The following is a 13,305-nucleotide window of genomic DNA, read 5'->3' as shown; positions in this document are numbered from 1 at the left end:
TCATAAATAATAAACTTTTCTTTGTCGTCTATCAAATGACGATATAACGTATGATATTCGCCTTCTTCTTTTCTCGTTAGTAAAATGGGATGTATCCACATTCTTCTTCTTTTCATTTTATGTTGTAATTTTTTCTCATTTGTATTCTGTTCGTCCACACTAATTCGCTAATTCTTCGATTGAAAAATTAAATGCCATTTTTTGGCGAGTACAATTTATCGAATTATTTCGAGAAACGTCCTATGTCGACCATGGATCGAGACAGACTGAGTATGGAACTAGTAGTGTAGACACAGCGAGATTTGATCGGACCGAGACCGGAGCGAGATCGGACCGAGAACGGCATCATAGTGTGGATTGAGCCTAACGAATAAACTATCAACCCGAAATAATAAATGTCATACGTTGCAAGGGAGCCAAGCCTCCGACCGCTATAAAAAACACAGGCTCCACGAGACCGATCCAAGTAGCGACATACGTCCCGATTTGTAATTTCAGTTGCAGAAATTACAGCGTCAGAGGAGGCTAGCCTCCAGTTGGTCTCTGTTAGTTTACGACAGCGTTTGTTTTTTATTCAATTATTCGGATGGGATACCGTGACGAACCGGGAGTAAAAAATATTCCGGTAAATCGTTTTAGTGTTTCTTGATAATATTTGTTATTTGTGTATAAAACAGGCAGTATTATATTATAGCAGTGCTTTTTGGTAATATTCATAATATGTTTTTAAAGTGTTTTCTTTCAATTTCAAGATGTTTTCAGGTTTTCACTTTTCGGTAAGTTTTTTTTTCATTTTTTCATGGATAAGTTGGACGAAATTGAACAAATCTGACGATATAGTCGATTGGTTGCTGACAAATAATTTCAAGTCTTTATCTTATGATAATGAATTTTACATTATTAAAACTCTGGGAAGGCCTCAACCAAATTTGATTTCAATTAAATCGTCAGATAATCGACAAAATCGAGGATTTAATATTAGTTGGTACGATAATTGCGATTGGTTCCATTAAACGAGAAAAACTTTTTTGTTGGCCTTGTCTTTTATTTTCCGTACAAACCGAATACCAAACGTGGTCTAAAATAAGATACTCCGATTTAAAAAATTTACCTCGTGTTATGGGGCAAATATGATTCACAATTTGGCACTTTTTTAAACGGTAGCGTTTTTTCGGGCACCTCAAAAACCATCCAAAATGAGCTTATTATAGACAGTGTGGCATAGATTATTAAGGAAAATATAAGCAAGGAGATTGAAAGTGTTTTTTTTTGCATGTTTGCAAATTGATGAAACTCCTATATTACCTGTACAACACAACTTCCAATCGTTTTTAGATATGTCAAAGATGGTAATGTGGTAGAACATTTTATGGGTTTTCATGATGTTTCATCTAGGCGAACAGCTGACGATTTGTTTAATTTTTTAATTCGTACGTGTGACACCTATAATTTTAGGCAAAAGTTAATTGCGCAAACCTATGATGGGGTTGCGGTCATGGCCGGCCATTTAAATGGTTTTTAAAGTAAAATAAAGTCCATAGCTCCTCATGCACTTTTTACGCATTGTCATGCCCACGCCCTAACTTTAGTATTAAGCAGAGCGTGCAACAACATAAAAAATTTCGCGCCTCCGGCGGGCTTTTCTGTGTGTATATAGTCTATATGACTTAAGCCTCCTCTGTTCTCCAATGCACGAGCCGTAACTGAATCTCAGGGTACTGAAATATAGTTTTTTTGGAATTTTGAAGATTTTTGGTAAGCAGCAACAATAAAATGATGAACAACACATTCAATATTGCTCAAATATCAACAACTATGTCTGATAGAGATGACATAGAACGACAGATCACAAGATTACATTGAAATGTGCACAGAAGAATGCGCAAATGATCAAAAAATAAACTACTGCTAAGAAGTTGAAAGGTGACCTGTTAATGTTATTGAAATGTTAATTTGATTAATGATGCATGAAATCAAATGTGCTAAAGCAATATTTTAATTTTTATTAAATACCCTAATCAGAGAAATTATACAAAACAAAAATCACTTATGATCAATCACATAATGTAATCAAATGACATATGATAAATAAGTTAAATTTTTAAATTGTTTCCGATTATTTCCGAAATTTATCTTTACTATTGTGTGGTTTATCTTCGGAAATAGGTAGGTATATCTGTCCAAGAATTATACAGTGAGTTTACGACCAAAAAACAGAAAATATATCTCAGAATGCCGTTGTAAGGAAGCGCAGAGGGGTCACATATTTTTTTATTCGTTTCTTGGAAATTGCGACTTCGAATCCCTAAATTTCGACTTTGATCTCGAAATTTTTACTTCAATCTCGAAATTTCGACTTTAATTTAGTTATGAATTCCATAACAAGTGAAAAATTAATTGATACTTCCAATGTTTCACTATCAGTTCATTTGGTGCATATTCATCAATATTAAATAATAACTAGTTGTCGAAGTTCAAATTGAAAGGGTTATATTTTTAAGAGTGGTTAATTTTTGGGAAAGATAGTTTTTGGCATTCTACTACTCTATCTTGATACAAAAAATGTGGGGATCTTCCAAAGAAAGGAAGGAAGCAATCAATTTCAAAAGCAGTAACTTTGTACATAGATGTGTAGATCATGCAAAGAAGTAACCTCCAGACGCAAACTGGAAGAAAAAGCTCTCCTGAAACAGCTATTTTCATATAAACATTGAATTACACGAAAGAAAAATTATTTCGAAACAAATACTTTTATATGAACACTAAATTATACAAAAAACACTTTTTGCTACTCAGTTTGTATTTCAAACATTATTTGTGGAATTTTCTAATTATTCTGAGCTGATCTCTGCTTTGTTGAAGCAGTTCTTCGGTTCTCCTCTCGGACGGTTTTCCTGTGTGTGTTATTCCCTGATACGTTTTCCCATTTATAGACCTATTTTCCAATCTGGTTCCGTACTAAAGATTTCGGTACGCCCACAGCTGGTTCAGACCCTATGTTTGGACTTAAGTCAACTTTTTGTTGCCTGAGTGTCTTTGCACCTAGTATATAGTCAATCAATTTTTGTTCGCCAGTTTCCTCAGTTCCTCATGGCATTCCCAGACCAGTCTCGATGTCACTTTTGGGATCGTCTGTGCCCCTAGTGTAGCCTGGCTGCCTGTGGAAATAATGATCCTCTCATTTTATTGAGCCCTCTGATCGACCTTCCTTGCGCATTGCAAAATTACAGACATTACATATATACATTCAGAAAAATTCCTCCCCGCACAGTATATTCAAGTTACCGACCCATATTCGGTTTTTGATCCGTCGACTGTTTATTCTACACTTATCGCTTTCTAAGACTTCAACCGCGTAGTTCGTGTCGATCATGTATTTCGGTGACAAGTTGTCCGAGAACATGTTAGATGTTCGTTCGTCCACATATTCCGAAATTTCTGTTTTATCCAATCTCACGTAAGTCGGTGAGTTTCCCAGTCGAATTGGCCCTCGATAGCTATATCTCTTCACCTCGAACTTCTGAAGATCCTAGGCCCTTTGCCTTCATGAATGCTGCTATGGTCGATTTCGATGGGCTTATATTCAGCCCTTCCTCCTAGGTCCACCTTGTTATAATATTCAAGGCCTACTGCATGTGTCCTCTCACTATATATTATTGTATTTGCCTTGGACAAGGATGACTAAGTCATCTACATAGCCCAGTACTTTGTATCCCTTATGGCCAGAAAACGTCCATTGCAAAGTTCTATGACAGTGGGAATCAAAGTCACCCCTGAGGACAGCCCCTTGCAACCAGTGCTATTACTATTTCGCCCATAACGGCCGTGTATACTAATTTTCCTCTAAGCATACAGTCGATCCACCTGCAGCTTGTGTCGTCGCTCCCTCTTCTTATTCTCATTTGAAAGAGTTAGATTAAGTTTTCTCATTGGTGACAATAATAACATAAAAGGGGAAATGAAGCTTGATCGAAAGTCTCCGACGGAAAGTCCATGGTGAGCAAAATATTGTGAAAAATCACAAGGATAATCAACCACCAAATGGATTGCATTCTTATGTGGGATCAATAACAAGCAATTTCACAAACTACACCGGAAACGATTTTATATTCACAAACTTTATTTTAAAAAAAAATCACATGTTTCGCTATCAAAGTAGCTTTTTCTTAGTGAATAACATACATAGAGTATGTTATTCACTAAAAAAAACTACTGTGGTTGCGAAACATGTTATATTTTTTAAATTAAGTTTGTGAAGATCAAATCGTTTCCAGTGTAGTTTGTAAAATTAATATTGATCTTCATCAAGTAACGGCCGAGTCAATCAGAAAAATAACAATTAATGTGAATTTTCTAATATAAGTAATTCGAATTATGGGAGTCCTATTTCTGTATTGTTTTTATAGTCAGCAAAGCATTTTCTTCCGATTATTTTGTAATTGAAGAATCTTTTCAAAAATTGTAGAGATAAAAGGTGAAAGTAGTTGTTTCGAGAGAGCTTTTCTTCCAGTTTGTGTCTGAAAGTTACTTCTTTGCATAATCTGCATATCTTTGTATATTGTTCATTTTTTGAAGTTGATTGCTTCGTTCCTTTCTTCGGAAGATTCCCACATTTTCATGTATAAAGATTAACAAATAGAAAGCCAAAACATTTCTTCCCCAAAAATTTATTCAATCATTCCTAATGCCCATGCAACAGTGAATTTAACTCACTGATTGTTCATTTGTAATATATTTGCAAGTAAGTACATTTATTTAATTCAGATTGCGACATATCATTTTAAAGCTCTTGACGAATACTTCACAACCCTAGAATATGAAGTCAATATCTTGACCTACTACAAAATGGCGAAACATTTAATAATTTCCTCAAGACAAACACATTAATATCAATATTTCTAGAAATACTCCTTTTTATCTGCCATATGGCAATTCCAACAACCCGATAAGATTTGTTAAGTTATTTTTTGTTTATAAAAATGAGAAAAATGTCAGTACAACAATGAATATCATTGTTCAGTTAGAATATTCTCAGTTAGTTTTCGGTTTTACTATTAGAAAGGTACCACGTCAACAATCTCTGAAATAGTAAATTCTCGTCCTTTGGAAGAAAAAATTGATGCGATTTTTATTTACAGTGCGACGCATAGGTAACTTTCACGAGACCGAAAGGATTTTCAATGAACGTTTTCCGAATCGTCCTATCTGTAGAAAATACTTGAGGGAACTTGTATCCAAATTCACAACTACCAGTAGTTCACATAACAAAAAGCCCCTAGATCATGCATCCATTCCGGAAGAACAGCAAGTGCAAATGATTGGTGAGATGGTAGTAATTCCTGAACAGTCTACTTATTCCGTTGCGAATGTTTGTGAGGTGTCTCCTTCTACTGTGTGGATAATTTTGAAGAGGAATAGGTATCATCCATACAAAATTAAAATGGTATACGAATTAACTGAAGATGACCCTGATCGAAAAACAGAATTCTGCGAAATCATGACGAAAACCATTGCAAGGCATCCTACCTATCTCCACAATATTTGTTTTAGTGACGAATGTACATTATTTCAACGGCAATGTACATATACAAAATTGCCGTTATTGGAGTGACACCAACTCTCACGTTTTCCGGGAAACACATACTCAATATCCAGAAAAAAATAACGTTTGGGCAGGAATATTGGAAAATCATATTGTAGGACCTCTATTTATTGATCAAAATTTAACAAGGGAACTGTATTTGAATCTGCCGGAAACTACTGTTGGCCTTCTCATCACTGAAATCGTCGAAGCGAATTCTAATGAATTCGATATGGATATTGTATTCCAACAAGATGGAGCACCACCACATTACTCCAGACAAGTAAGAAACTATTTGGATACTACTTTTCCCGGTCTTTGGATTGGCCGTCGAGGTCCTACAGAATGGCCAGCCCGCTCACCAGATTTGACACCTTTGGACATTTTTTATGCGGCTATTTGAAGCAAAAGATGTATGAAACTGTCATTGTATTCAGGCAATTATTAAAAGTTATGCCATTTTGTAGTACCTAGTTGAATATATTGACATTATATTCTAGGGTTGTGAAGCATTTGTTAGAAGCTTAAAAAAAAGTGTCACCCTTTCCATTAATTTTTTCCCAGATGGCGCCCAGTCGCCATCTTGAACGTTTCATCTGTCAGTTTCATTTCAAAATGCAAAATTGCAATTCATGCAATAATTTCATTATCCCAAATTTCAATTTTTTGAGTTGACCTGTTCAAAAAAAAGGGGGGGACAATGGGATGCTGCGCCTGAAGAATTTTCAAATGATGAAAATGAGGATAGTTGGAAATACATTTTGAGGCCCAGCATTGATATGATTTTTGTGACGATTTTTCTTGAAAATAGGAAGTATTCGATCCATGTTCTTCTATAACTGGTGGCAGTTACAGAAATATTAGTTTCACCAGAAGACATGCCAGCCATTTTGAAAAAGGATGCCGTGTATAATGTCGTCGGCTTATGTGCTTTTGTACAACGAGATTGACTTTAATGGATGGTTCCTGAAGAGTCTTCTCCAAGAGTTGATGATTGAACATAGCAATTATAGGGTGATTCGAAGACGGGCACTTTCATTAATAGGACATTGGACTCGTTTTAAAGTATCAAAGCAAACTCACAACCATATCTTCTGATGAAGATATGGTTGTGAGACTGACCGCTGCTTTCACTTTATGGTTTGCAATAGATGACTTTGAGTTCTAGTTCAAATATATGTTTGATGCCTTCAATCTACTCCTAAAAAAATCAAAGGAATGTGTCACACCTGAACAGAATCCTTATTTGCTACCATGACTCAACTTAGTAATGGCACATCACATTACTCTATGGTATACCTACTGGAAGATTCTCTCGATCTCTGGTTGACAGTTTTGGAATATTCTCCTACTATGACTGACGGATTGATGCTAATATTCAATAATATGCCTCCCCTGCCTTAAACCAGTGTTTGGTCCATCTTTTGTTGGCTCCTGAACTCTTTATGCATATCATGCAAGGATGTGCCGGTCTAATATCTGACCTTTAAATGTAATGTAATGTTAATGAGGCTCGTTGAAACTCTCATCAGAGCTTTGCGAGTTTTAGGAGCTGAAACAGTGTTTCTATACTTCCAAAAATATTTGAGAGAATATATTGCGCAGAAGAATAATTATGTTGCTGTATATGAATATATTGAAAGAAAATAAAAAAATGAATCCCATCATTGATTGCGAGGACAAAAATTAAATCTCGTATTCCCTGCCATAGTTATCACAAAAAAATCGATTAAGTGAGTTGATACTGCCATTATTTCCGAAAACAACCGAAAATTGATACTAATATCTGATAAATCATCTCTTTAACCATTTCACTGGAATTGTACCTACCCAAGTACATCAGTTTCTACAGCATCAAATCACAAAATATTAAAGACGAACGACGTTGCTGCTTTTGTACCGTGTAGGGTACACCCACAACGTTCAACTTATACAAGTAGCGTGCTCTAGGATCGTTGTTAGAAGTTATGAATTCAATCATGTGTTGTCATGTCATGGCGATGTAGCGAGTGTGTGTAACTAGTATCACGTGATTATTTATTCTCATTTAGTGGAATTGTGATTATCTGCTTTATTCTGTTTTTCTCGGTAAGTATAAATACTACATTTTGTAATAGAATTCTGTTAGTAACTGAAAGTTCCTTATACGCCCTAAAAAATATATTGCAAAAACCATGTACCTGCACAACGACAAATGCACTCTGGACAAAAATAGTTTTTGGTAGAAATTTGTCTAGATGATATCCAGAACGGATTAGATACTTTCTTTGTTTCAGAAAATGTCATTTCGAAACCAAAAGGCTCTCACAGAAGAGGAATTACTGTTGTTTTTGGAAAATGACGATTTATCAGATATCGCCGTTTTATCTGACGATGATTTGGGATGGGATGGGTCGGAAAGTCAGCATGCTGACTTTATGGATGGAGGAGGACCTGTTGATGATCCGGAGAGTGGGAGTGAAGCTGATGGACAAAGTGATGGTGGCTTGGATGGAGTAGCGGGGCCATCAATGGTGGAACTAGCACCGTCTACAGTGGAGCAAAGCCTGTCAACGGCAAGACCAGGACCAGTGGCCTCAACGACAGAATCTGTGCCGCTCACGGCAGGACCCAATGTAAATGAAGCTGATTATGTTGAACATTTTTATAACCAGCACAATCTCACAAAAAAAGGAGATATTGTGTGGGTGGCTCATGCACAATATCAAACCAGATTTGTCAAATGGCATAATGGAAATAACTCAACTGAACTTGTAATTGACTTGTCTAGCCCAGTCGATTTTTTCATGCGGTACATCCCGAATAGTGTATTTGAAAAAATGGTGGATATGACGAATATGTATGCTAATCAGCAAAATATAGCAAGATTTCCCCCAACAAATATTGAAGAGGTGAGAAAATTTATTGGGATGCATATAATTATGAGAAATTTGCAGTTTCCCAGAGTTGAAATGTATTGAAGCAATGCATATGGAATTTCAATCATAATAGATAATATGGTTTTGAAACAGTTTTATAAACTTAGACGTACTCTGCATTTGGTTGATGTAACTAGTAGAGAAGCTACTGATACAGATAGGCTGTGGAAAGTGCGATATATATACAATGCCCTACGGAAAAGATACCAGGAACTGCCATTAGAACGCAATCTTTGCGTCGATGAACAAATTATTGCCTTTCAAAGGCCGGTTGAATATCAAACAATATATCAAAAACAAACCTAAGAAGTGGGGAGTGAAACTTTACGTGTTGACTGGAGAGAGTAGTATGATTTATAATTTCTTCATTTACCAAGGATCAACCACAGAAATGAACCCACTCTATATGCACTTTGGCGCATCAGCTGCTACAGTTATGCAGCTTTCTGATCGAATTACCGAACCTAATCACGCCTTATTTTTTGACAACTTATTCAGTTCTTATACCTTGTTTCAGTACCTTTGGTCAAAGTCAATATTTGCAGTGGGAACACTGCAAGATGGAACTGCAAGATGGAACCGTTTTCGTCCTCAAAATTTGCCAAATGATAAGGATATGAAGATGAAAGGAAGAGGAACTTCGGCTGAATGCATCAGTAAGGATGGCATAGTAATTACGAAGTGGTACGACAATAAATCGGTCATCCTGGCCTCAAATTTTGTTTGTATTGGAGAGCAAGACCTCTGTAGGAGATGGGATGAAACGAAAAAGAAATAAGTTGAAGTGCCTAGGCCAGAAGCAGTAAGACATGATTTTTTGTTGAGTATCTACCGCTCTTACGTTCGATCAAGAAAATGGACAATAAGGCTCATTTTCCACGCCATAGATCTGGCATTAGCAAACTCATGGTTGGAATATAAAAATGAAGCTTCAAATTTGTTCAAAGATGTTCAATCCTCATTTGACATTTTTGCAGCGCATAACTCAAACTCAATCCATCAAAATCAATTACAATGCTTTTTAGTCCCGAATCAAAGCGTGAGCAAATATGCGATAACTTCAACATAAACTAGAATTGCGCTGGAGTCGTTGAAGTCTCTAAAAACTTAGGATTATGGATCGATTCTAACCTTAGATTCACTAAACATATTAGTCACATTTGTCAAACTCATATGCCTAATGTACTATGTCAGCTAAACCCAATCGGAATATCCTACCCACTAAACTTAAGCTGGAATTATGTGAGACTCTGGTGATGTCCAGAATATCATATTTCGATAGTGTATATGGTCCTGTATTACTTCAGGCTGCTTCTACTCGTTTGCAAGGAATTATGAATTCTTGTATTCGATTTGCATATGGAATTCGAAAAATTGATCACATTAGTTACAGATTCCACATGGCTCAATCTGGAAAAAATGCGTAAACTTCATCTCCTCACTCTCATCCACAAAGTTTTGATTGCTGGTCATCCCACATATCTACTCAAAAGGTTAATAACAATCCATAGCCTGAATCAAGTGAATACCAGGAAATGCAATCTACTTCTTGTACCTAAACACTCTACTGCTCTACTTACACGAAGCTTCTCTTATGTCTCTCCAAAAGAATATAACTTCCTTCCTAATGACTTCTAGGATTACTCTGTATAATTAAAAAAAAATAGAGAATGAGGCTCCGCCTACTATCAGTTGGTAAATGGCTACCACAAATATTATAATTTTTTTAAGTTGTTCGTATTAGATGCCAACCTACCTATTCATGTTCAATATATTTGACCAATATGCTACGGTCAGTATTGTATTTTTTTTTGTAAATACTTCCGTGCAGTATGAAATGTAACATCTGGCCATTCTTCCGCGGAGCATGATAACATCATGTCATTTATTTTTATTTTCAAAGAAATAATTTTGTAATTATTATGTATTTCAGGAAATGTTCCATTAGCAATATTACTTTCATAGATTGAGTTTTTTATTTATATTTGTTTACTCCCAGGGTCGATTTGAAACACAGCTTTAGCTGACACTTCGTCCATTCGTCATAAGGTTATGTCCAGTTTATGGTTCCCAAAAGGTACAGTCAAGGTCAGCTGGATTTTTTTTAGTCCAACATGTGTCTCTTCATTGTACAGTTCATGTTAAAAAATTTTGCCCATCAGGGTTTTAAAATGAATATCCATCGGATGTCCAAGTTGGTTGCCTATGCATATCCAGTGAATGTACTTTTTCCATCGAGGGGTTTACTGGTTATGAACTTTAAAGGTACATGACAGAAGTGAAATGAAGTGAAAGTTCTGTAGAATTACTCATGTCAGTTGAAAAATAGTATTATTTTGTACATTAAATGATAAATTGAAAAGTCCTGAACGAAATAAAATAGTTTGAACATAAATTCAACTATAGGACGCGAAGAATGATTCATGTGGATGTTTTTTGAATTACATTCGTGCTGCTTCGCGAGCTGAAATTTTTTGGTTAGTAATATTTTTGAAAAATACCAGTAGATAAAAATAAATATTTATTGTTACAAAACTTTGTTGATATGTATATTTTCCAACATTAAAGCATTCCTACTATTACCTTCTTGATGTATATATCAAAACTGTGAAAATGCATTAGAATTCCACGCTGCTGCGCTTTCAAATTATTTCGAAAAGGAATATTTCAAAGAACCCAGAAGTCATTTCATTTCAGTGTCATCGTTCGTTTTCTTTATTTTCCTTTTGTCGAATTCTTCAGCTTCTTCTATAGTATCTGGCAGATTGCAATCCAGAGTTTCCGGTAATTTGCAACAAAGTACCGCCCCTATCAAGGGTATGATTCCGAAAATAATTGGCGGAATCCAGGGTTCGACAGTATCCAAAGTAGCTATGAATGGAGCTACCATAGATCCAATTCTAGCAAACATTGATGAAGTTCCCACTCCTAAATTCCTCACTACTGTCGGATAGAGTTCTCCGGAGTATATATAAACCGTAGGAAAGCTAAGGGCTAGGCCAAACATCCCTATGGAGGCCAAAGTTGTAGTTACCCAGGGCGTATTTGCAGGTACCAATACTGAAAATGTCAAATGAATGAAATTAAGCACTATACTTATAGTGAAACTAGTAAATGTTTGAAAAACAAAACATTTATATTTATAACTAGTTATTTTGGAATTGCGAGTCCAATGTTTTGATTTGAGAAGTTTCCATGTTCAGTGAGAAAAACCATTGCCAACTCCACTACAAAGATTTGAAAAACCAAAAACATTTTCAAATCAACCTCTGAGTAATGAACCTTTATTATGTGGGTTAAATGCGAAACATGTAATGTAATGTTACATCAAAGCCTCGGTAGATAATAACATTATCCTGAGGTGGATTAAAGGGCACGACAGGAGTAAAGGTTATCGCATTGCCGACTCTTTAGCCAAGGAAGCGGCTGAACTAAGAATTTTAGGACCCAGTGGCACCTACGGCCTGATGACTTCGACAATTGCGAAACTTGCCAAACGTCACACCCATGCTCAGTCCCTAAAGAGATGGGATGGAATTAACGGATCCAATTTTGCCAGGATCACCCTTGGCGACCCTGGGAAGCTGGCGCCGAAGAAATATTTGGCGATAACCAGGAAAAATCTGCGCTTAACAGTAGTATTTCTGACTGGCCACTGCCAACTAAGGAAACATATCCATAATATGGGGCTAGTGGACACACCTCTATATAGGATGTATGAACAGGAAGATGAAACCGTCAGGTATGTCATATGCGAGTATCCGGAGGTATCGTCAATGAGAGTGTGTGTGTTTGGCGAGTCTTGGCCTAGGACAGGTTACTAGGAGATGTCTCCTAGTGACACGACCTGAAAATTCTTGGGCATTGGAAAAAAAACGCTTTTTTTGTACAAAATTGGCTTTTCATCAACATAGTCTCCATCATGAGCCACACAATTCCAGCGCTGCTCCACCATTTCAATACCACTTCTGTAAAACGAACAACCAATAGTCGCTGAGAGCCAAATCTGGCGAATACGGTGGATGTGGGAAAAATTCGAAGTTCAATTCATCTAGTTTTGCCATTGTATTGATTGACTTGTGACACGGTGCGTTGTCTTGATGAAACAATTTTTTTTTCTTTGTCATATGCGGTCGTTTCTTTGCAATTTCGGCCTTCAAACGCTATATAATATTCACTGTTGATGGTATTTCCCTTCTCAGAGCTTTCTCATAGTCAAATGCTCATGCAATATAAAGCCAACAGGATCTTTTGATATCTCTACAATGTCAGCTAACTCCACTTTTCGATAATTCAAAAGATTTTGTGGATTTTTTCTGATGTTACTGCCTCATTTGGACGTCCACTGCGTTCTGCATCATCGGTGTCTCTACGACCACGTTTGAAGTCAGCAAACCAACATTAAATTATTGTTTCTGATGGAACAGAGTCCTTATAACACTTTTCAAGCTATTGCTTCGGTTGAACGTTATTTTCTCCCATCGAGAAGTACTTAGTGTGAAATTGAAACACGAAATTGTTTTTGATCCATTGTTTCGAAAATAACAAAAGTGTTGTCACTCTAGCACAATAACTCACAAACTCATGATCAGAATATCATGAAATTCCAACAACTCTCTTTTGGAGATCAGTAATAACTGAAAAAGCGGTGAATGTAATGATGACTAGCGCCATCTATGTGTTAGACCCGAGACTCTTCAGCCCAGGTAGTAGTATTAATATGTTCGACATTGGTTTGCGAAATATCGTTCCCGCGATTTTGGTTTCGAAGATGAGCCCCAAAGTGGTCGACCTACGGTAATCCTG

The 13,305-nt window shown here is 36.4% G+C and overlaps 3 protein-coding genes across 8 annotated transcripts in view; 2 read left to right on the top strand and 1 right to left on the bottom strand.

Moving 5' to 3' along the window:
- Nucleotides 1–13,305, top strand: part of LOC111515562 (organic cation transporter protein-like) — a 244,514-nt gene that overhangs the window by 57,658 nt on the left and 173,551 nt on the right. The gene's annotated exons all lie outside the window — the stretch shown is intronic.
- On the top strand, nt 6,335–11,526 carry LOC141485656 (uncharacterized). Its single transcript, XM_074182801.1, has 2 exons — nt 6,335–7,669; nt 7,858–11,526. The coding sequence occupies exon 2, from the start codon at nt 7,861–7,863 to the stop codon at nt 8,539–8,541; it is 681 nt and encodes a 226-aa protein (XP_074038902.1). The 5' UTR covers nt 6,335–7,669; nt 7,858–7,860; the 3' UTR covers nt 8,542–11,526.
- Nucleotides 11,008–13,305, bottom strand: part of LOC111511319 (organic cation transporter protein) — a 98,592-nt gene continuing 96,294 nt past the window's right edge. For all 4 annotated transcript variants that reach the window (XM_074182797.1, XM_074182798.1, XM_074182796.1 and 1 more), the window contains one exon: nt 11,008–11,559. In XM_074182797.1, the coding sequence (XP_074038898.1) occupies nt 11,183–11,559 (377 nt within the window). In that variant the 3' untranslated portion in view covers nt 11,008–11,182. The remainder of the gene's footprint in view (nt 11,560–13,305) is intronic.

Source organism: Leptinotarsa decemlineata, unplaced genomic scaffold (assembly GCF_025532065.1).
Source record: "Leptinotarsa decemlineata unplaced genomic scaffold, Ldec_3_MD MMD2_tig00026328_RagTag_RagTag, whole genome shotgun sequence".
Lineage (NCBI taxonomy): Eukaryota > Metazoa > Arthropoda > Insecta > Coleoptera > Chrysomelidae > Leptinotarsa > Leptinotarsa decemlineata.
Note: the sequence above shows the minus strand (reverse complement) of the source record. Positions and strands in the feature narration are given on the sequence as shown.